The sequence below is a fragment of the Trachypithecus francoisi genome, unplaced genomic scaffold, assembly GCF_009764315.1.
Source record: "Trachypithecus francoisi isolate TF-2019V2 unplaced genomic scaffold, Tfra_2.0 Lachesis_group14, whole genome shotgun sequence".
In the NCBI taxonomy this organism is placed as follows: Eukaryota; Metazoa; Chordata; class Mammalia; order Primates; family Cercopithecidae; genus Trachypithecus; species Trachypithecus francoisi.
The window spans coordinates 4,758,562-4,782,327 of NW_022681459.1; the positions used below are offsets into that span (position 1 = coordinate 4,758,562).

Here is a 23,766-nt window from a genome sequence, read left to right on the forward strand (position 1 = left end):
ACCAGTGATACACTGGTAAAGCAAAGGTAAATTTGACCTAGAGTTGCTGTGAAGGAACTCACTTCTTGTCACAATTTTATGACCAATATTATTACATGAGAATGTATGGTACTTTGCTGCTTTGTCATCAATTTTATGAGTATCATTCTGTCTTTTATCTGCATGCTTCCTTAAAGCCTTCTTTTGCTCACATTTTTTTTTCTCCAAAGTCCTCTATCACTTACTTCTCTCATGCATTACCTTTAGGGGCACATAATTATACATTGCTTTAAATATTTATTTATATAATTTTTTCATGTATTAATGGTTATTGCTACATCTTACATTTCATCTGCAGTGTTTTGCAGATGGCAGATATTTATAAAATTTGAATGAATGATTAAATATTGAGTAATTTATATATATCTCATATAAGCATCTAAACATGTTGATACACAAGATAATAAAAGCAAACCAATCTTTTGGTGGAATGTAAGTGCTCATTCCATATGGTGGCATGGGATCGATATGACAATATAACTACTATCTTCAACATAATGGTAGCTCATTTGTTACATGTTCTCAAATACCCATAATTAATCTTTAGAACCTTTTCATTGTTAAAGTCACTCATTTGAAAAGTCTACTTTTTTTCCTTGAAGATTGGAAGCAGAAAAATATATAATTTTGGAAGTAAACCAAATTTGGATAGGCTCTCCAAACTGATTTGCTGATATAAATTTGGTAAAAGTATTAAGTGTGCTTGGAAGAAAATGAGAAACGGAAAAAGTACTGTGTTTGCGGGATCAGATCCATGCAGAACTAAACACATAAGAGATCTAACCCAAACAAAGTCATAGAGCTAAGTCAGTTTCCAACCACCACAATCCAAAGAAAAAAGTGTTTTTTTTTTTTTGCATAAAAACAACAGTGTAGTGAAAAAATCCCTATAGAAAGTCAGTGGATGTTTGTTATTACTTATTATCATAGGCATTTTTCTTTTCTCTTTGTTTTCTGTCAAATCCCTAATCTGAAAGTAGTATAAAGTGATTGTCTTCTTTGACATGGATAATTTGAATGGTAATGGGTTTTGTTCTGAAATGTCATGGTTCGAATTTGACTTAAGAGCACAAGTAGACAGAGGCTCGATTTGGTCCTTTTGAGTTAAAAGATCTTATAGGACATTGTGAATCTTGGTCACTTCTCAGCGGTAACACATGAGTGGTTCCATGAAAGGAAAATACTCCGAAGTCTTACAAAGGTACTGTGATAGTTAATATTGAATGCCAACTTGATTGGATTGAAGGATGCAAAGTATTGTTCCTGGGTGTGTCTGTGAAGCTGTTGTCAAAGATTAACATTTGAGTCAGTGGACTGGGAGAGGCAGACCCACTCTCAGTCTGGGTGGGCACCGTCTAACCAGCTGCCAGTACAGCCAGAACAAAAGCAGGCAGAAGAACGTGGAAGGATTAGACTGGCTGAGTTTTCCAGCCTTCATCTTTCCCTCACGCTGGATGCTTCCTGCCCTCAAACATCGGACTCCAAGTTCTTCAGCTTTCAGGCTCTTGGACCTACACCAATGGTTGCCAGAGGCTCTTAGGCCTTTGGCCACAGATTGAAGGCTGCACAATCAACTTCCCTACTTTTGAGGTTTGGGGACTTGGACTGGCTTTTTTGCCCCTTAGCTTGCAGATGGCCTGTTATGAAATTTCACCTTGTGATCATGTGAGTCAATACTCCTTAAAAACTCTGTTTCATGTATACATCTATCCTAGTAGTTCTGTCCCTCTAGAGAACGCTGACTAATACAGGCACTATTTAGGACAAAAATATTTTAGGTGATCTAGGTCTATATGTTCAAAGTCCAGGCTTGATTAGTCTTTGCTATTAAATTATTTTTAAAATAGACACAGTAGGTTTCAGACTTAACTAAACTCTTAAAATTACTCCTTAAGAAGGCCACAAAAACCTCAGGGCTCCCTCCCCAAAGATTACAGACCATGCCACATGGCCAGTAAAACATTTGTTTGTATTCCAGTGAAAACAAAATGGAAACCAGCTCCTTTATTACTTTCAAATATAAAAAGATACTAAAATGATCATTAATATGCTTGATAACAAAGGTGATTTTCATTGTGGATTTATGTGTAACGTAATATTTTGCTAGCCTCCACTTGGCTTATATTTTAAAGTCTTTGATTTTCAGGAAAAAAATACCAGTAGGTTGAGATAATGAAAATAAGCCAAAGGAAGGTCTACCTGAAAATAATTATTGTTTTTTGTTTTGTTTTGTTTTTCTAGAGACAGAGTCTTACTCTGTTGCCCAGGCTGGAGTACAGTGACATGATTACAGATCACCACAGCCTCAATCTGTAGGGCTCAAGAGGCCCTCCTGCTTCAGCCTCTCTAGTAGCTGGAACTACAGGTATGCACCACTGTGCCCAGCTAATTTTTGTTTGTTTGTTTTGTTTTGTAGAGACAGAGTCTCGCTATAATCCTCAGGCTTGTCTCAAACTCCTGGCTTCAAGCAATCCTCCTGCTTCAGCCTCCCAAAATGCTGGAATTATAGCTGTGAGCCTCCACACCTGACATTAATGATTTAATAAGACAAAATACACATGAACGTTACTTACTAGGAAGTTCTGGTGGAGGAGTTGGCACCAAAGTTGGTTCTGGATAAAGACTCCCATTGCAAATCCCATGTGTTAGGCTAATGTCATCCAATGCTATATCACTCAGGATCTTGTTTTTAAAAGCATTAAAAGCAACCTGCAATTCAGAGAGGCATATGAAATGATTTGATTCCATTCTAATCTTCTCTGACTTGATTCTTCTTGTGAGCCCAAGAGAGTCAATATTGTCTAGAGATTCAATGTTGTCACCTCAAACTATATGGTGACCAGTTAATACATAGTGAAATCTTGACAGACCATGCTTTTTAAATCCTTCTGCTGAATCCAACTCCCTTATTATGTGTTCACACTGGCTAAATTTCCAATGGTGTCTTCCTTCTGAGTTAGTCAGTATTGTTACAGTTTCTATCTCTCTGTCTGTCTGTGTCTTTTTTATGATATTGTCATACTCCAGTGTACTCTATCATGAATATATATCATCTGGCAGGAGAAAGCAATTTTCTCCCAAATTTCTTCTCTCAGCAATATTAAACATTCAGGTAGTTTTCTGCCTTCTTAGAGCATATAAAGCCTGAAGAGAAAACACACCGGAGGTGAAGGGGACGAGAGAAAGTATGAGTGTAAAATGATCATTCAGGACCAGCTGTTACTGGTCATAGTTCACCCAGGGTGTTGATGTGGGATACTGTGCAAGGGTGATGACTGGAGGACACAGAGCCAGACTTGGAAGAAAGGTCCAGTGGCCAGAGGTAACATATCAGGTTCTCAGGAGCATTGCAAATCCCATATGTTAGGCTAATGTCATCCAATGCTATATCACTCAGGATCTTGTTTTTTAAAGCATTAAAAGCAACCTGCAATTCAGAGAGTCATATGAAATGATTTGATTCCATTCTAATCAGAAACAGTGGGTATTTTAGCTGTACTTTCCTGGATCCTGTGCTATGTAGAAGAGGAAAGACATAAATTGAATATCTGCTATATGCTACTTGCTATGCTAGGCACATGGTATACATTGATCTTACTTAATTTTCAACACTCATTCCTTCACTCATTTGTTTATCCATTCCACCTACTTCATACCAGACATTATTTCAGTAAGTATTATTTTCTTCCTTACACATATGACCTAATTAAATTTCAAGGAGACTATGGTGACTCGTTCATGATTTCACAACAAAATAGCAAAGCCAAAGTGCACATATCTGTAGAATTTGACACTCTCGCACCACCCCATGAGCTGTGAGAAAATGGACCCAATTATATTACATTATAAAAGATGCTCAGTGAGTGTAGCCACATTTGGCCACTGCAATACTGACTTCCCCTTCTGCTCTCTCTTTTCTCCCTGGCCGTTCCATTTAGCCTTCTTTGAATTATCAGAAAACAAAATTGGAGAGGAAACGTCCCATAAAAGGATCAAATAAGAAGACAGAAAAGAAGGAAAAAGGAAGAGAAGGAAAGAAAGAAAGATGGGAGGAAAACAGTTGAGAGTTATTAATTATTGCCTACCTTACACCAAGTCATGGGGAAAATCTGAAGCCTTTGATGATGGCAGTGTCTGTCCAAATATACATCTTCTGAAAGTGATACTCTCATGTTTGAAATTACCAATTTAGAACATTATTAATTTGGTCAAACTAATAGCCTCTATTATGCCATATTTTAATTGCAAAGACTCTCAGGAAGAGAATACATTAAAGTGTTATTTGAAAAATTAATTCACCTTAATGTGAAATAAATGATCAGAGACTTCCCAATGATACAGCTCATATAATTTGTTCCTAAAGGAAATATGTGGCGATTAAATCAGAGTAGGGCAGGGTGGGTGAATGCCGATGGGTGTAGGTGTAGAAAAGGGCGGGGCTGGCCTAAGTGGTATTTGTGAAAAGCTGAAAATTGTAGGTAGGCAGAGGACTTAGAGATAAATGGTTGGCCTATGCTAGAAAGTTGCTGAAGGAAGTCGAAATATTCTAAAAGTCTTCGATGTATTTTATGGACCATTATAAGCTGTATTTTCGTTAGCACATTGTTCCTCAATGATGGTTTTTAATAGGCTAATGAATAAATGAAAATTAAATATTCAAGATAAAATATGAGGTAGATTGGGCAAGTAGAGAAAGTGACTTGATTATCTTCAGAAAATAAATTAATTTTTTCACCGTATCATTCTAAATATAATTGTACCACCACAAAAAGAATACAAATATAAATAATAAAGTGTTTTGCAAACCTTAAATTTAACTGTTTCATTTAGGGTTACTTGTCCATAATTCCAATTTTCTCCATAATTTCCTTCCTTTTGGAAAACTGTCTTCTCCATATTTTGGTCATTGCTGATATTAATGCTTAATTTATATACATTTTCACCATACATATGATACCTAGTTTGGAAAGAAGCAAAAATGTTTGGATTCCTACAACATTAGACTAAGTCCTTTTCAGAGCTTTTTAAATTCTTTACTTTCTTTGAAACAACCTTTTTTTCCCTCTGGGTTTTGGAGTTGCTGGGGATGGGGAGAAGAGTCTATCAATGCTTTGTTGCTTATCAGTTGGGAAAGTAATAGTATATGCATTAAAACTTTAGCCAACATCTTAGTGAAATATGAGCCTGGTGGCCTGAGCAAGGCAATGTTACCCATTAAATAAGACAGCGTTTAAACAGGTGTCTACAACTTACCAGAAACTAAGGCAAGCTGGCTCCAAAGTGGGGTCCAAGGGGAGGCTTAAAAGTCCCACATGTTCTTTTCTCCCTCCTGGTCCAGTTGGGGTGGAAATGTAAAATCCTGTAAAAATAACAAAAAAAAATTTTATTTCACTTAAACATTGCATTTTCATTGTGTGACATGTAGACTTTGTAAGCAGGAAAGAAAAATTTTAAGATGAAAGGTTAAGAAAACATATTTTGATATAGTGGACAGGACACTAGACTCGAGCTCAGAACGTAGTATTTTTGCCATAACAGATTGTTATTGACAAAAATAGCTTAACACTGGGCCTCCCACTTTATTAAACAAGAGCCTTGAAGTGGAGTACCACCAAGGATATATAAAATTCTGACTTATTATGAGTCACTAAATAATCCAGCCCAGTTCCTGACTTAATTCTAGTTTACTAGATATTTTGATTAACTCACATCTTTAGAGACAGTCAGTACATGAGGATATTTAGAGATGCTAGTGGACTAACTCAGAATATACACACACATATATATAAATACAAAACATTTAAGAGTTTCTAAGACTTTCAGTTTTATATTTCACTGAACATTTCATATCTCTAAATAAGAAGGTGCCTTATTTTAAAAGTCTTATCTTTCTTTAGCCCTGTGAATGATAGGTAATCAGATCACCGAGGAGCAGGAAGCATGCTAATATGTATAAAAGCTTTCAAAATAGCATAAGGCTCTGCATAAAGTACTTTTTGGTCTGAAATTCATTATTCCAACCAATGATTTCAGTCATTTGAAGTTTGTGAAGGGTTATTGGAATAACATCTTGAACATTTTCTTAGGGGAATTCATTCTATTCTTAGTTTCCTGCTCACATATTGTGACAGGAAGCAAGAATCATGTAACAAGATATTATATAAAGCAAATGTGATGTTGGATTAATCTAATTTGATTGGAATGAAATTTTTTATGAGATGCTGAAATTTAGTGTTTACTTGAAATCAAATATCTTCTCTCTTGTGCTTTCCAACAGAAAAATATAGGCAATGTTGCATATAAACTTTCAACTCATTCATTTATGAGATGCAAAGTAAGAACAAGGCATAAAGAAAAGAAGCTAGTGGAACTGCCTGTAGATATATCAATGGATATTTAGACCAGTGAGGCAAAAATTATTCAGAATAAATGAATGTTTTATCAAGGTGAAATTATGGTCTAGTGGCTTAATAAATGTAATATGTACTCATTTATTTGCTTTATATGACAAACTGTAAAATAATACTGTGTTTAACATTCTGTATTATTAACACATTACTCCTATTTTATATAATGCTGTAATATTTCATGAGTACATATCTTAGCTATTTCATGAGTGTTCTAATTATATGAATGGAGAAGAGTGGCATAGGTACAGAAGAGAGGCCCCAGAATCCACTCTCTAAATGCGCAACTCCAAATCACTTTTGAATTTACCTTACTTTTGATTACTTAGAACGTAATTGGGGAAGAAATAATTGAAATACCACTGAATATCATGAATAAATACTCAAATGGTTAGCCTATTCAGAAAAATTTCTAATTAGCTACAATTATATAAACACACATTATGCTCCTATTTATGTTTGGTCATGTTCACAGTCAATAGTTATAACTAATTTGAAATAATTTGAAACTGTTTTTCACTTATTAAGCAGTGATCTATTTGCAGTTTTCAGTATGATCAAAATATGATGCTGTGAGCTTTTTTTTGTCAGTGATCAGGTAAAACATAATTAATTATGTAGACTATAGTACCTTATAAATCTTGTCTAGAGTAAATATCATATTGGTTGCATATTACTGAATATAGTAAAATAATATATAACATTAAATTGCTATTTTTGTGATATCGACTCCATTCTTTAGTTAACAAATTAGAAGATGAATAAAATCCTTCATAAAATGCTAAGGTTTAAGAGTAGAAATTTGTAGTTTACATAAAACTGTACTTAGTCTAACCACTAATTGTCCTTAAATTTCATCTATGACATTTTACCCTAAGGGATCACTTGATCTCTGATTAACACATGCCAGATGCAGAAGAAATTATTCTATTCCAAGGCATGCCATTCCATTTCAACATGATTAGAAAATTATTTTCCTTTTTTAAAAAAAATAAGCTTATACGCACCTATTATATCTAATTTTGCCTTGTGGGACTATTTGCAATATAACATATTTGTTAGCTCCACCAAAGTTTAAAGGCCACTATTACATCTCTCCTAAGTCTTCTCAGTATTATCCATCACTTTTTCTTCCTTAAATAATTTTATTAAGGCACAGTTTCAATTTGCTTCTTTAATTTGAGAAGCTGTCAATTAGTTGTACATTCAGTTGCTTCCACTTAAAGTACGGAAACTCACATTCACACAGCATGTCTGTTGGGCTATCTCCTCAGGGAGCAGAGTAGAAACATCCCAACGCATGGAATTATTACTGAAGATAGACCATCACTGTCACTATTTCCAAGTGCATCTCACTTCCAGTTCTCTGATTCTTCATGGGAATCATCTCTCACACCATTGCTCAATAATGCTTTCTTATGCACAAATTAGCCCCTTGTTCAAGATCTTTTATTATCTCTTTATTTCTTATTCAACCAAATACAAATACAGTCTGATATTTGAGGCCCCTGTGTTATGTCCTCAATGTCATTTTCCAGCCGTTGCACTTATACTTCATCTATTTCCATACAGCACTTCTGCAAAATTAGATAATGTTGATATTTCCAAACACCTAGAAATTTTTTGACAGTTTGTGTCTTCTTCTTTTCTCTTTTACATCCTTCCACTTCCCCTTCCAATTGTACCTTGTTAAAATCCTATCAATTTTTTGAGGTCATTTAAATCAAATTGTCATCTCCTTCAGAAAGCCTCCCAATTAAAAGTGACCACTTTTTCTTTTGAGTTCTCAGTGGCACTGTGAACTTCTCTGATGTCATTTGGTATATTCTGTTGTGTATTTTTTTTTTTTTTTTTTTTCTGAGATGGAGTTTCATTCCGTCATTTAGGCTGGAGTGCAGTAGCCAATCTTGGTTCACTGCAATCTCTGCCTCCTGTGGGTTCAAGTGATTCTCCTGCCTCAGCCTCCAGAGTAGCTGGGACTACGGGCTCATGCCACCACGGCTGGCTAATTTTTGTATTTTTAGTAGAGATGGAGTTTCGCCATATTGACCAGGCTGCTTTCAAACTCCGGGTCTCAGGTGATCTGCCTGCCTTGGCCTCCCAAACTGTTGGGATTACAGGCATCAGCCACTGCACCCAGATTGTTGTATATTTTATGTTTATATGTGAATTTTTCAACTTGCTAGAACTTTTGGGAACAAGAAAGACACTTCGTTTTTTTTTTTTTTTTTTCTGTCTTGATGTGAATTAGCTGTCTGTTGTTTAATATATTTTTGTTACAGATTTGCTTTGCTTTTAAATTTATTAAATTTCTACACAAAAGGAATAATTAAAGAGTTTTTTTTCATAACTACATGGGAATTTATATGGTCAAAAATAATTTCTTTTAAAACCCTTGACTTCCTTGAAATGTCTTCTAGAGCTCTTAGAATCAATCTCAGTCAGCTTAAAACCCAGGATATTGGCCAGCCGTAGTGGCTCACATCTGTAATCCCAGCGATTTGGGAGTCCAAGACAGGAAGATCACTTGAGGCCAGGAGTTTGACAACATAACGAGGCCCCATGTCTATAAACATTTAAAAAAAAAAATTGCCGGGTGCGATAGCACGCACCTGTGATCCCAGCTATTCAGGAGGCTGAGGTGGGAGTATCTCTTGAGCCCAGGAGTTTGAGGCTGCAGTGAGCTATGATTATGCCATTGTACTCCAGTCTGGGAGACAGAGTGATCCTGTCTCTAAATAAATACATAAGCCCCAGAAAATTGAATACATTTTGTTTACTTAAGCATATAATGAATCTCTTTTTTGAATGATTAGGTTTTTCTTAAAACTTCTTTCCATCACTTTTTCTCCTGCTTATCTCTTTATGAATTGAACCTAACCTCTCTCCACCCAACATCCTAATTAAAAAGCAAAACTTCTGAGCACGTGCTGATCTAATATAAAGAGAGCAGGAACTGGAGAGATAGCAGAACTTCCTGAGAACCTGGAAATCCCTCACAAGAAGGAAATAGGCTGATATAAATTGTTTCATGAGTTGTAAGTACATACATAAAATTAGCTGAACCTAGTAGATAAATACTATTAAAAGCTTAGACTGATGCATGGCCTAAATTCAGTCAGAGTCTATCAATTTTAGAAAGTATATTATTTTCTAAAATTCAGCATCACAGGAAAGATAAGAAAATAAAAATATTACTTTTAAAACATTAAAGTTACACTTATTTTAGAAAAAGTTTATATGCTAAGTTAAATGAAGATATCTAAAAGAAGTAATATAATTTTAAATATTGAGCAGAGTAACTATTTTCCTCCCCAACATATGACTTAGAACAGTACCACAGCCAATTTATGTTTTTTGAACACTTTTGCAGCATGAAAAGAAAGTAGTTGTAATACCTAACATTTATATAGCACTTCCTATGTGCCAGGCATTTTTCAGAGGTTTTTTTCTAAACAGAGCAATCAATTTAATGTTTATTACATGCCTCTAATGGCAGGTCCTATTGTCCTCAACCCCACTTTCCAGATAAGGGAATTGGGGCAGAAATAGAAGATAGGAAACTTGCCTAAATGGCAGGGCTAAGATTTAAATCCAGCTAAAACTCCAGGGTCTATATTTTAATGGTTTTTACGGCTAAACTATACTACCTCCCACAGTATTACAAACAACTGCAGTTTCATTGATAAAGGAAAGGAAAGAAACATTTTATTTGAGCTATGTAGTCCTCTGTGACCCCTACATTTCTGGAGTTTCCACATATTGTGAACCTCATTTTTCCTGAGCCTTCTAAATGAATGGGCCACTTCTGAGCACCTCAAGATGCTGTCTTGCCTCAACACCACCTTCTCCAACAATTCCCTTTGCTTCTAAGAGGTACAGAGAAACCCTGACTGTTGACAACACAGAAATTTAGAAGCCATTACTGCACCAGGAGACAGTTCTTCAGGACTAGAAAAGTTAAGAGCCTTAGGTGTGCTTACCTAAAGCAGTATTAACTCAAAGTTTGTCTGTTTCATTTAGTCTTTTCTGTCACTTAAGGTAAAGGCAAAGAACAAAACAACAACACAAACAACAAACCTGCCTGGATAAGAGGAACATTGAGAAATATTTAATTCTCTTTCATTTCAGAGATAGGATGTTCTGACACATAAAAAAACAGGCTAGAAGAAAATGCCCTTTGGAGAGGAATGACTGGTTGATTATGAAATCACAGGTATGAAAGTTGGAGAGGAGCTATTAAACCCTATCACCTGTCCTCGTTATACGACTCGTCTAATTTTAAATAACTCCTGCTACTCCTCTTTCTCCTGAGACTTCATTTCAGACCCAACTATTTAAAACTTCCACTTGACATTCAACCCGTTTCACTTTGTCCAATTTCATCTTATTTCCTTAGTTATTTAATCTGTTGGCAAGGCGAAACCATTTTCCCCTGTAATGTATTTATACTCTTCAGATATCAGTGGAGTTATCTTATCTCTTATTAGGATGACATAAAAGTAGAAAAATGATAATTTGAACATCAAAGATTTCAACTACATAAAAGGTATCTGTCATAGTCAATAGATACAAATGCTTTTTGCACTTTCCTCGAACTACTCTTGTCCAAGTGTGGTAGAAACTTTTTTTTATTACAGTAAAGAGAAAAAAAATTAGATTATTTGACTGTTTTAGGCCAGACCCCTTCAGAGAGGTGGGGTGATTATCACATAGGGGTTAGTTTTCAGCTGTGCAATTAGTGATTTTTCCATGGAGAATCAGGTTCTGGGAAATAACTTATTCAAATAAGATTAATTATGTATGAGAGTATTCATGTCATCATTTTCAGTACTTAACATTTTTGTCTTATGGGGTTGGCCATTTACATACAGCACTTTTTTTTTATGCAAAGGTCCACACTGGTGACTCGTTTAACTGGATTCTGTTGGCTTCAGTTAAAAAATATATTCAGAATTTGGCCTTTTCTCACCACATCTGCTCCCACTGATCTGAGTCTCATGACCTCTTCTCTAGTTAGGCAATGGCCTTCTACCAGTCTCTTTTCAACACTCTTGCCCTTGCACAAACTATCTTCCAACAGATCAGTCATGTTCCCTCTGCCTGGAATCATCTGTGTGGCTAATTCGTTCAATTCCTTACAGTTTTGATTCAAGTGTCACTTTTTCAATGAGACTAACTGATCATCCTCTTTTAATTTGTAATAGCATCTTAGCCCCACCCTCCCCATCCTCTTATAAAGCTTCGCATTTTCCCAAAGTACTTATTCACATTTAATACACCAAGAAACAATTAATTACTTTATATATGTACATTTCCTATTTTCTGTTTTTTCTTGCTATAATTTATGCTTCATGAGAGCAGAAAATCTGGTTTATTTTGTTCACAGATATATTCTGAATGACTTGAATAAGGCCTCAATAAATGCTTCTTAAATAAAAGAACAAAATAAATAAATTTGAAGGGGCTTTTACTGATGACTCTGAAATATATTAAAAGTAGTCACTTTTTACTAAAAACTATTTGTATTAAGTTGAAATAGTGTGATGAACCATATTACAATATTCTAGGGATATCATTCTTTCTAAAGAAGTAGGATTAGTCAGATATATTTCTTTCTTGAAAAAATTTAACACTTTAAAGTCCTTTAACTAAATGTCACTCACAATTGATATTAAATCAACCACTTAATTCTCAGGTCTTAAAATCAGGAATATTTATCTTTGTAACAGAAGTGGCCATTAATAACAAATTGCAATGTCAATGTGCTTAGAATTTTTGTTTACTTTAGAAACTATTTTATTCAGTCAATAACTTACTCAGAAATTACTTCAGTCAAAGTTGTAGATATTTATTTACATGTTCAAAAATAATTTTGCCTGTCAATTAGATTCATGCACTGAGAATGTCTGATATGGTTTGGCTCTGTGTCTCCACCCAAATCTTATCTCCAGTTGTAATCTACATAATCCCCATGTGTTAAGGGTGGGACCTGGTGGGAGTGATGGGATCACAGGGCAATTTCTCCAATACTGTTCTCATAATGGTGAGTTCTCACAAGCTCTGATGGTTTTATATGTGTTTGACATTTCTTCCTACACACACTCACTGTCTCTTGCCTGCAGCCATGTAAGATGTGTCTGCTTTGCCTTCCGCCATGATTGTAAGTTTCCTGAGACCTCCCCAGCCATGTAGATCTGTGAGTCAATTAAACCTCTTCCCTTTATAAATTACCTAGTCTCGGGTATTTCTTTATGGCAGTGTGAAAATGGACTAATATATGCCCTATGAATTCAAAGACATAAGAGACCAGGTTTTTGTTCCTGAAAAGAACACTGTGGTAAAAAGAAACAAATAACTGAGTAAATATAATGCTATGTGATAGGAAAACCAGAAGCGGTGCTTAGAATATTTAAGGGAAAAAACATTTCAACTTGGAGGTTTGGGACAGACTTCGTGGAAGTTACGTGTATATGGTCTGTATCCTTAACGCCTACAACCATGGCTGGTTAGAGGTGGCTTTTAATGTTTATTTGCCTGAATGGAATAGTATTCTCATCAGTAACCTATCAGCAAGTCATATTATAGGATGAATTTTGCCTAAGACAGTTATATAAATGCTCAATTTTCACTTTTTTTTTTTTTGTAATTTTCCTTACACGTTCCTTCTAAGATTTGTAACTCTTATTTCAGTGATTATATTTGGCATTATGAATATGTGTTCCAAGACTTTCATGACTGATTTTCTCACTACAAGTTCCTTAGCTTCTAATATTTCACCACGATTTCTAGTTTCTAAGCAAAATATTATTGTCTCTAATATTTCCACCTGGCATCAATTCGAATGTCTCATTCAGATGAAAACTGTACTTGGAAGTCACAACCCCGCCCTATTACCATGCTTTGGAATCAGACTTCCATAGGGCTTTCCAGAAGAAGCAAATCTATTTCAAGATAATGCAATCTTGTATGTTGAAAATGCTAAGGAATTCTTTAAAGAAACATCAGAGCTAATAAACAAATTCAGCAAGGCTGCTGCTGGGTCTAAGATCAATATACAAAAATCCATTTTATTTCTGTGCACTAGCAATGTACAATCAGAAAATGAAATTAAGACAAAAGAGACCAAACTCCAGAAAAGTTAATTGCCTCACACAAGTCTACTTAGTTAATAATAAGTGGCAAGTCTAGGACGACAACCTAGTCTTGTCTCTAATGGCCTCTGTGTACTTTTCAACATTTTGCAAATATACAGGGTAAACCAATATATTTCTTGAAACACACGCACTTTTACTTGCCTGTTTGGTTACCATTTTTCATTTAATTAATTCATTTTCTTAAAAATTCAAAAAGACTTTTGCATTTAATACTGCTCACTTTACACTGCAGAACAACACATAATCTCTTTCCTTTTGATTTATGAATTAAAATCCTTTTGACTTCTGAATTAAATGAATTATACCTGAAGCATTGCCAAAAGTGTGGTCAAAATCGGGTCCAGTAAAAGGAGGAAAGGTGCTTCCCTGAGTCCTTTCCCATTCATTGTCATCATTTAGATCCTGGACCCAGAAACAAAAGCCATCTTCAAAGTTACAATTAATTTTCTCATAATCTGTGAATGAAAAAAAGGAAGAATAAAAAAGAAATTTAGTCCACAATGTGAGTAGTTGTATTAGATTGTATTGAAAATAATCTAACCTTATATATCTTATACTTCAGTGGTATGTACAAAATCATTTTTTGTTAATCTTAACTCTGTTGCATTCTATTTAGTTTTTTTAAAACAGCTTTTTATTGCCAACTGTGTTAAATTAATACATTTCCTATACTCTGTCAGGGTATTAGCAAATATAAGTCTCTCATTTTTTAAGTTTTACAGTTTGTCTCCATTGGTTCACCCACAAAAACTTTGTTCCATATTTTTCTCTCTCCTGTTACTAATTTAATAGCTTGATCCAAATTAAGTTTATGTAGAATTTTCTCTGAAATAGTTTTATGCTAGTATTTTGTAACTTGCAATGCTTGCAGCAAATAAAATTTTAATTTGATTTTACAGTGATTTATAAGTTTTCTCAAATTGGTTATTTGATTCCTTTGAAAAATGTAAATCGTTTTCCAATATCTCATTTCTTTTTGAGTTCCAAGAAGAGAAAGATGCACATACAAGATACTCATTATAAAACTTACGTCATGAAAATTTTAGATTCTGCTACCTTTAAAATTCCATTGTAACATTAAAGCATCTAAAAATTAAAAAGCTGAAAAATAAATAATACTTACTATTAAGCTCACTGCTGTTAAATGCAGTATATGTTACATCAAAGCCAACATAATCACTTTCATCAGATTCTATAAGAAAAGTGGCAGTAACTTGGTTGGAAAAAATTCTTATTGTGCCAGGATTAGTTTCCCAAATAGAAGCTGCAAAATAAAATAAACAACTGTTATATGTATATATCTATCTGTTCATGTATCTATCCATCCATCAGTCCATCTACTGAACTATCAGTTTATCAGTTTATCTATCCAAATATCTATCTGATACCACTGAGTTAACTAAAAGCATTAGTCTTACATTTATTTTAACTGAAATATCTCTTCTCTCAAACATTAGAAAGCCTCAAATTATTTTACATATTTATGGTTTGATAAAAAAGGTATTTTAAATTTTTAATTGTTAGATTTTTACATTATATATACATAGAAAAGATGCATTCATTTACTGACAAAGTTCATCTAAGAAACACCAGTTGAGCAGTTTTAAAAATTAAAGTCAACTTAGCTTCATCAGGTATTTACTGTGTCACACTCACAAGGACTTAATCTGGGTAAAATAATAGAAACAAAAGAGTATTCTTTGGTTCTTTACGCTTGTAACTGTAAGATTTCAAAATAATACCATGTGACTTAAGATTGTTTCTACAGCATTTTATATTGATTGTAACATTTGTCTGTCTTGAGTATAAACTACTTAGGGGATTTTTTTTTCATTTCTGATTGTCAAGAGTTAGTATGGTACTTGGGTTATTAAAAGTTTTCATATGATGCTTTACAAAATCATTGTTCTATAAAATTTGCTTTTATGAAAATGTACATCACATACATTTTCAAAGGGGGTGATCTTGCCCCTAGGGGGGTGAAAATTGGTTCTGAGGGAGAAAAACAGTTTTAATTTTCAATTGAGTAAAGCTCTGATATACCCACAGTCCATGAACAGATCCACAGAATATAGTATATATGAAATATTAGACTTTCACAAGGGGTAGTTAGAAAAAAACAAGGCCTGAAATGGTTTCTTAGTGGAGATGATAATAAAAAAAAGAGTTAACAAACAATCCATCCATTAACATAAATAACAGTGAGTTATTTAACATTGAGTTCTGAAAAGAGACACTTTTATGAATGATTAGATATCCTGTGATTATGTAGTAATTAGGAAACAATGTGATACATACAATGTAATTTCAATATGATCTAATAGAAAGAACCTCATGAACAAGCATTGATTCACATCTTAATGTTTTTCCCCAAAATGTGTGTCATGAATTCAATGCTTTTTCATGAAGAACTATTATTTAGACTGTCATCATGGCAGCATGCACACCTGTGTAATTTAAATACTTCTCATATTGAAAACCTTTGGAGTTCATAAGTGTTAGTCACTTAAGGGATGTGAACATTCTAGAAACTTTAAATCTATATGCCTCCTTTTTGCTTTTTATTTCATGGCAATGGAATTCTCTTGGACAATGGCTTCCGGCTGGCTTTGAGTGTGGCTGGTGGTTCAACCACACCCTTAGTGTGTTGGATTTCATAGTGTGTTGGATTCTCATGATATCTAACAGAATTGTGCTAGTCTAAAAAGTCCAGGAGCTTACCTTGGGTTCCATTAACCTGCTTCAGAGATACATGCAAACCTCCTAAAATGGTGTAGAATATGTGTCTGTAGAGATTTTATAAAACTTTCATCAGATAGTCTTAAAGTGTCTTTGTCTAATAAGAGTCCCAGGGCTACAGATCCAGTGAAAGCCATGTATCTTACAAATTCAGGGAGTAGTGGAGGGTAGTGGTTAAGAGCAGGGGCTCCAGCATCAGTATTTGATTGAGTCCTGGTTCCATGTCTTACTAGACTTGTCTGTGCCTTTCTTCTGTAGTGTAACAACTTTTTTCCATGAAGATTTGTGATAAGGAGTAAAAGTAATTCTCATGTAAGACAGTGACTGGTATACACTAAATGCTCAGTGAATTCTATCTTTTGCTTCTCCATCTCACCAACTAGGTTGTAAACCTTGAAAAGGGTGAGATTATGACTTAATGCTTTCTGTGCCTCTGTCATTGTACCAATGCATAGGAGATTTTTAATCAATATTTGAGGGCATATATCAAGATGTGAGTAAACAGAGTAATAGAATTTGCCTACATAAAAGAGACAGGGTTTGTGTTGAAAGAATACAAACAATTACCTAATATCTTTTAAAGGATGCCTTTTTTCCTAGTATATCATAACTGAAAAAATAAATTTTTAGACATGCCTTAAGAAAATCCAACATCTTCTATTAAAAATCCAAAACTTTTACGGATGTTAATTTGCATAGACTGATCAAGCAGTCACTCTTAAATGTGAATTAACTCATCATTTGTCTACTAACAGCAAAGGCTCTGGTGAACAGGTTTTGGGAAAGAAGAGAGAAATATGATACAGATGTGGGGAATTTGGAAAGAGGGCAATGGACAGGGAAGACCAACTTTCTACAGAATATGATTCAACAGACCTAGTTCAAACTTCAACAGACCTAGTTCAAACTACTTATATTATCCAATTTATAAGAGTGGAAATGCGGCAACTAGAGTACCGTCTTTATTATAAAGAATTTCTAATATATTCAACACATCTTAATGAGTGCCCACTATGAATTTAGTCTGGGGTCAAGTGCTGATGACATAGAAAAGAAGTAACCAATTTCCTCTATTAGAATAATTTATATTGGTGAGTTATTAAAAATAACCATAAAATTATTATGTACGGGGAAAATGCTATGGGGGTACTGAAAAAGGAATCTTTAATTTTGCCAGGCACTATGACTGGGGAATCTTTGATAATTTCTGGAAGGGATGACTTAAGCAAACCTAGTGCTTGCTAAAATAAATTTTTCCACATAATGTACCCCTGTCAACAGAAGTGAGTTAATGGGTACTTCTGAGTATACATAAAAGTATCCTAATAAAAGCATAAAATGTATTGAAAATGCTTTACTTTGAATAATATTTGCCTATATTGTTTAATTCCATATATGCAGTGTTATTTTTGTTGTAGGATAAGTTGACAATTCAGGAATATACACTATGTTTATGACATAACTTTGGCTATAGCTATTCACATTTCTATGTGCCTCAGGATAAGCATGGCCTTATACAATGTTAAGCTACAGCATTAGAAATATATTGTCAGCAGTCCTGTGGGAATGGAATACCAGCTAAGCACTTGAAATACAAAGAATGGCATAACAACTATGCACTCAGAAACACAATTCCTGGGCTAAGCATTTTGAAACTGTTTTCAGTGTGCTAACCCAGGCATTTTTGTTGTCTTTCTTTGAAGATACATAAAAACATTTATAGATTTTTCTGAACACTAAATTAAGTAAGCTCACTCACCATCTTCTACTCCTTTCACACGAAGTATTTATAATTATTATAACCATTGAATTTAATATTATACCTTCATCATTGCAACTTAAAGAAAATACTTTTGAAATAACTTTCCCAGCACTCCATTTTGATTTACTTCAATTTTCATGATTATTTGAAGACTGCACTATCACATTATGTATGTCTATATTTCCCTGACACTTTTTTTTAGCAGTTAAAGTACTTTTGCATCGCAACTGTAGGTTAAAATGATGGAAAAAATGCCTTTAGGGTTTGTTTATGCTGATTTGCCCCTAATCAGGTATATAACAACTATTTTACGAAGATAATTCCTTATGTCGTCTCTATATAATCCCACTTACCCTAAGTAAAAAATTTATATATTTCCAATATTGTACAAATAATAACAGCATTTGAGATTATATATTTTGAATTGGAATTTAATGAAAGCAAACCTTGTAAGCACATTTCACATAAAGAAATTGCTAAAACATTTAGGGAAAGATGAGCTTGTGACTTGAGAATGAAAGTATCAGTATTATTTCCATACAAATTAACTTTACAGTTATGGGAAATACTACTTGTCTCCATTGATTATATACTATAATACCATATGATAGACATATATCCCAGTTGGTGTAAATTCAGATAAACCTTGAATTTTTGCAATACACCAGACTTTGTGCTAGATACCAGTGGTAAGATATTATTAGTTTTCTTCGAAAAAGTTAGAATTTTTAATTTGAAAATTTAACACCCAATACACTTTCTCACATTTTTAGATTGTAAGTAAAATATTTAATTTTCAAAACTTTAAAATAAATTATTATTCTGAATACCTTAAAATTAAGCAACTACCTGTTATAATGTAACTACACATTCATAGATGTTTTCTGCTTGGATATTCAGTTTCTCATTACATTCTTATGGCAATTAATTGCCCATTAGTCACATCACTATGGCAAAATGTTTTAAAATTTATTCACAAATTGCTGATACCCTAATCATGTGAAAATAATATTTAGACAAACCATGGTATTTGAAGAGCTAAGAAACATGAGAATATCTTACGCCTACCACTTATTCAGCCCCCAACCTCCACAAATTTAGATTTTATCTTCTGTATAGTAGGGATGATAATTGTACCTACATAATTGGTTTGGAAGAGCATTTATTGAGTCAACTCAAAGTGCTGACAACACTCCTTTCCACAGTGTAAGTGAAAATATATGGCAAAGTTTATTAATGCCACATTAGTCTTTGGAAATGTTTATATGAAGTAGCCTATTTGTCCACCTATGTGAATATTTATGTTGATAATAATTTTTAAAAACTGCATTTATCAGCTATAGAAATAGATTATGAAATGGTTGGCCCACTTTTTTTAAGAGTAAATGTGACTTACGATGAGTTCATATGTTTTATATACACTCATTATGATATGTGTACTTGGGCTTTTAAAGCACTAAGAATAATAGGTTTCAAGTCAGAGAGTTTGGGATTTGATTTCTGCCTCCAACACTGTGAACTTATGGTCATTTAATATATTAGACCTCATTTTACTCTTCTGTAAAAAATATTTTGCAGGTTTATTGAAAATATTAAATAAGAAAATGCACATTGATTATTCAGTAGAGTATCACACATCAATACCTAATAAAAATGAGATATTATTAGCATATGCTTACATATTTCTCAAATCATTAAATCTGTAAAAAATTATTCAATAGGATTCACTTTTCATTACCCGCAAATACAATTTGAGAGGCGAGGTTCTTAAAACAAAGTTATTATGTAAAATTTAATCACACTTGTCACCAACCTTATCTTAGCTCCACACTTAACTATTTCTCCAACAGGCGAGGAAAACTAGTTATTCCCTCGGCTTCGTTTCCACATTCTCTACCTCATCCTCACTTATTTCCTCCTGGAATTTTGCCCCTAATTTCATTGGTTACTGTGAATAGGTCTGTGCATTTTGGGGACAGGGAGAACAAAGGGGCATGAGCAGATGTATATTACTAGGGCACTCCCTGCCCTCTTTTCAACTTCCAGCCCCGTCCATGTGTAACGATAAATGGTTATATAGTCACAATACCATCCATCCACATCTATCATTTATTTAGCCTACCTCCTTGGCTAGACAATGTTTTAGCCACTTTATTAGTATTAGCCTGCAGGAGAACGAGGAGCAGGATGAACATAAAAAATGCAGAACCTTTGTGGGTTTATAACCTATGCAATGCAGAGAAAACAGAATAGTAATTATCAGAGACTGCCTGAATTTGATTAATAGGGACTAACATTTAAACAATGTACGGTAACTAAATAGATAATTATAATCATTTGACAAGTTTCACATAATTTTTAAGATATTAATTAGAAGAGGACGATGTTAAAACGTAACTTTTGTTATGAAGACACGTAGAGCACTAATTTTCTAATTTTTATAATGAGAAGCAATTGTTTTTTTTTAGTTTTATAAGTTTCAAGTCCATATTCACTTCAAAATCAAAGGGAAAACATACCACTCCAAAAATTTACCCACATATTTTCATTTTCATAAGTAATTGTGTATTTGCTTCAACTTACCTCTTAAAATCTTGCTTGATCCTACACCTTCATAAATATTTAATGTATCTCTATAATATATATTAAAATGATCGAAGCTCAGTTTAATAGAAAGTCCTTGGTTTACACTAAATTAAAAGCAAAAAATAGATTACCACATTTTTAACAGTTGTCATATTTCTTAATGCATTCTAGAATTTGTATGTGTTTTCTTGCGGTGAACACCACATAATATGATATCTACCCTCTTAAATTTTTAAGTGTACAGTGCAGTATTGCCAATTATGAACACAATGATGTACAGCAGATCTCTAGAATTCTTTAACTTGCAGGACTGAAACTCTGTATCAGTGAATGACAACTCCCCCATTGCTTAGTCCTCCCAGTCCTTGGCAACCACCATTCTCCTCTCATTTCCATGAGTTTAACTACTTTCTATGCTTCAAGTAAATGAATTCATGCAGTATTTCTCTCTCTGTGACTGGCTTATTTCACTTAGTACAATGTTCTCAAGGTTCTTCTATGTTGTATCATATACAAGATTTCCTTCTTTATGACTAATATTCATATATATATATATCTCACATTTCCTTTGTTCAATCATCAGATGATGGACATTCAGGTTCTTTTTATCTTTGGGTTATTGTAACTAATGCTGAAATGAACATGGGAGTGGAGATATTTCATTGAGATAAATATTCAGAATTGGGAATGCTGGATCATATGTGAATTCTATTTTTAATTTTTTTAGGAACCTGCACACTGTTCTCTATAGCAGCTGCACCATTTCAGGTCTTCTCAATGTCATTTGTGGAAAAGACTATCCTTTTCCCTTTGTGTTGTCTTAGCACCCTCATGGAAGATATTTGATCATATATGTGAGGCTTTATTGTGGGCTTTCTATTCTTTCTGTCTACATATTTGTCTTTTTGCCAGTACGTTACAGTTTTGATTACTACAGCTTTGTAATATATTTTGAAATCAGGAAGTGTGAGACCCCCCCAGGTTTGTTATTTTTTCAAGTTTGTTTTGGCTATTCAGGTTTTGTTGTGATTCCATATACATTTTTGGATTTTTTTTTTCTATTTCTGTAAAACCTGCCATCAGTATTTTATAGGGCTTGCATTCAATCTGTACATCACTTTGGGTAGTATGACCATTTAAATTATGTTAAAATGTCCAATTCATGCATATTGTTCATATCATCAAGGTGACAGCTTGATTGTATGACAGTTAAATTGTTATTTACATACTTAAATGTCTTTCCTAACAATTTATATGACTCAAGGACAGGGATTAATTCATTCATTCCTATATTATCTAATACTTTGTAGAAACTACTGCATGCTATTGATATAAAAAATGTTGTATCTAGCTGCTGGTATAAGAGCATAGAAGGAAAAGTTTGACAGGTTCATCAGAAAATTTAAATTTGACATTTAGACTATTTTCATTTTCAGATAATAGTTTCAGAGAGAGGAGACTTAGTGAAATCTCCACTTACAACTCCGCTGTCTTATTAAAGTGTTATAATCAGAAATGTAAGTAACTCCTCCAAGTGCTTTGTAAGTACCAAGTTTCTCTGAACTCCTTGGAAGGGAGATGGCTGAAAGAAATAAAAGTGTGTATGGGTGAAAATGTCTAAGCCTCCTTGGGCATGAGGTTGGCTAGATCATCTGCAAATTGACCCACGAAAGGATTAAAAGGGCTGGTAATACTTAAGAGATTTAGTTTCCAAGGCCAAGCAGGAGCCCTCAGAAGTGACCTGGCCTCTGACTCTGGTCCTGGAGGACACTGAGTGGTAAAGGCCTACAGGCAGGGACATGGCAAGATTGGTTTTTAGGTTCACCACCAGTAGTAATGTGGCCAATAAGGCAATCAAGGACATTCTTTACAGAGTTAGTAAATTTTTGAAAGTCTAAAAGTCATTGTTGAAAACTGTCCATTTGTGGGAAGATCTCAGGTTGATCAAACACCATACTATAATTATGGCAGGTGGGCTGGACTTCAGGGCTGAAGTTCAGTCTTCAACTAGTGGGGTTGGTGTTAGTGAAATGGCAGCTACTAGCAGGGCAGCATTAAAAGACAACTAAGCAGAAACTCAGATTTTTGGACCTGACCTGTGTTTGCTGCAAGGGAGATAAAGTTAGAATGGTGGTGGGTTATTAAAAAAAAGAACCAAAAAAACCCAAACCACAAACCTATGGACTTCAGCCCTGAGTATCAGATTCAGCAGTCCCAGAGTGTATTCTGGAATGTGTATTTTGAGAAGCTCCAAGGGCGATTATGATGAGCGCTTAGGTTTGAGGGCCCTTGAAGCATGATAGGTAAATACAAGAGATGCTACACTCATGGCTACTATAAGACATGTCTGGTAACCACAGGCAGAGGTGAGGGGATCAAGATGAAGGAGCAGAAGATCATCCCAGCTTAGACAGAGAAGGAAAGTAAAGCTACATTTGAAGCTGTTTAAGTTCTGCCTCTGTTATGTCAGTTTAAGGACCAGGAGAGTGAGCCTGCTGGTGAGACCTTTAGGGAATCTGCAGGCAAGCTGGAAAAGACAGAGATGGAAGAAATAAGCAGACTTGAGAGATGATTTCTCCCCTTTTAATTAAAGTTCTGGTGTGTCTGGACAAGAATACAGTGAGAGTTTTTTCATCTGATGTTTTCAAGCTGTGCGTCTAAGGAACACATGCATGAGAAGCTCCTTAGGACGCTTTGCTTTCAGAGGTCCTCTGATTTCTCAAAATAGATATTTGGAGGTAGAAGAGACAAAAAAGTGCAGACGATTTTCCACTTTCTTCTGATTCAGAAAATTCAACTCACTTCCAATAAAAGCTCAGGGATTTATAAAAGTAAGATTAATTGGAGAAAATAATCAGATGTTTATATAATATTAGATACTTCAGTTACCTTCTGATTTTTTGAAGAGATTAAATTAAATTTCTTTAAATTTAATTTATATACTTTGTATTATTGTGTCATTAGTTAATATTTTTATAGACCACTTTTATTGAGCATTTAATATGTGGCTAACCACTTTACATTCATTATCATATTTAATAATGACTTCATAGTATTTAGAGATGTGGAATTCTAC

The 23,766-nt window shown here is 34.2% G+C and overlaps 1 protein-coding gene across 1 annotated transcript in view; it reads right to left on the minus strand.

Moving 5' to 3' along the window:
- The window catches only part of TMPRSS15 (transmembrane serine protease 15), a 146,485-nt gene that overhangs the window by 80,830 nt on the left and 41,889 nt on the right, over window positions 1–23,766 (minus strand). Inside the window, exons 8-13 of the mRNA XM_033232200.1 lie at window positions 20,688–20,794; window positions 14,727–14,867; window positions 13,909–14,058; window positions 5,293–5,398; window positions 4,846–4,996; window positions 2,613–2,748 (exon numbers count right to left, since the gene is read on the minus strand). Coding sequence (XP_033088091.1) covers window positions 2,613–2,748; window positions 4,846–4,996; window positions 5,293–5,398; window positions 13,909–14,058; window positions 14,727–14,867; window positions 20,688–20,794 — 791 coding nt within the window. The remainder of the gene's footprint in view (window positions 1–2,612; window positions 2,749–4,845; window positions 4,997–5,292; window positions 5,399–13,908; window positions 14,059–14,726; window positions 14,868–20,687; window positions 20,795–23,766) is intronic.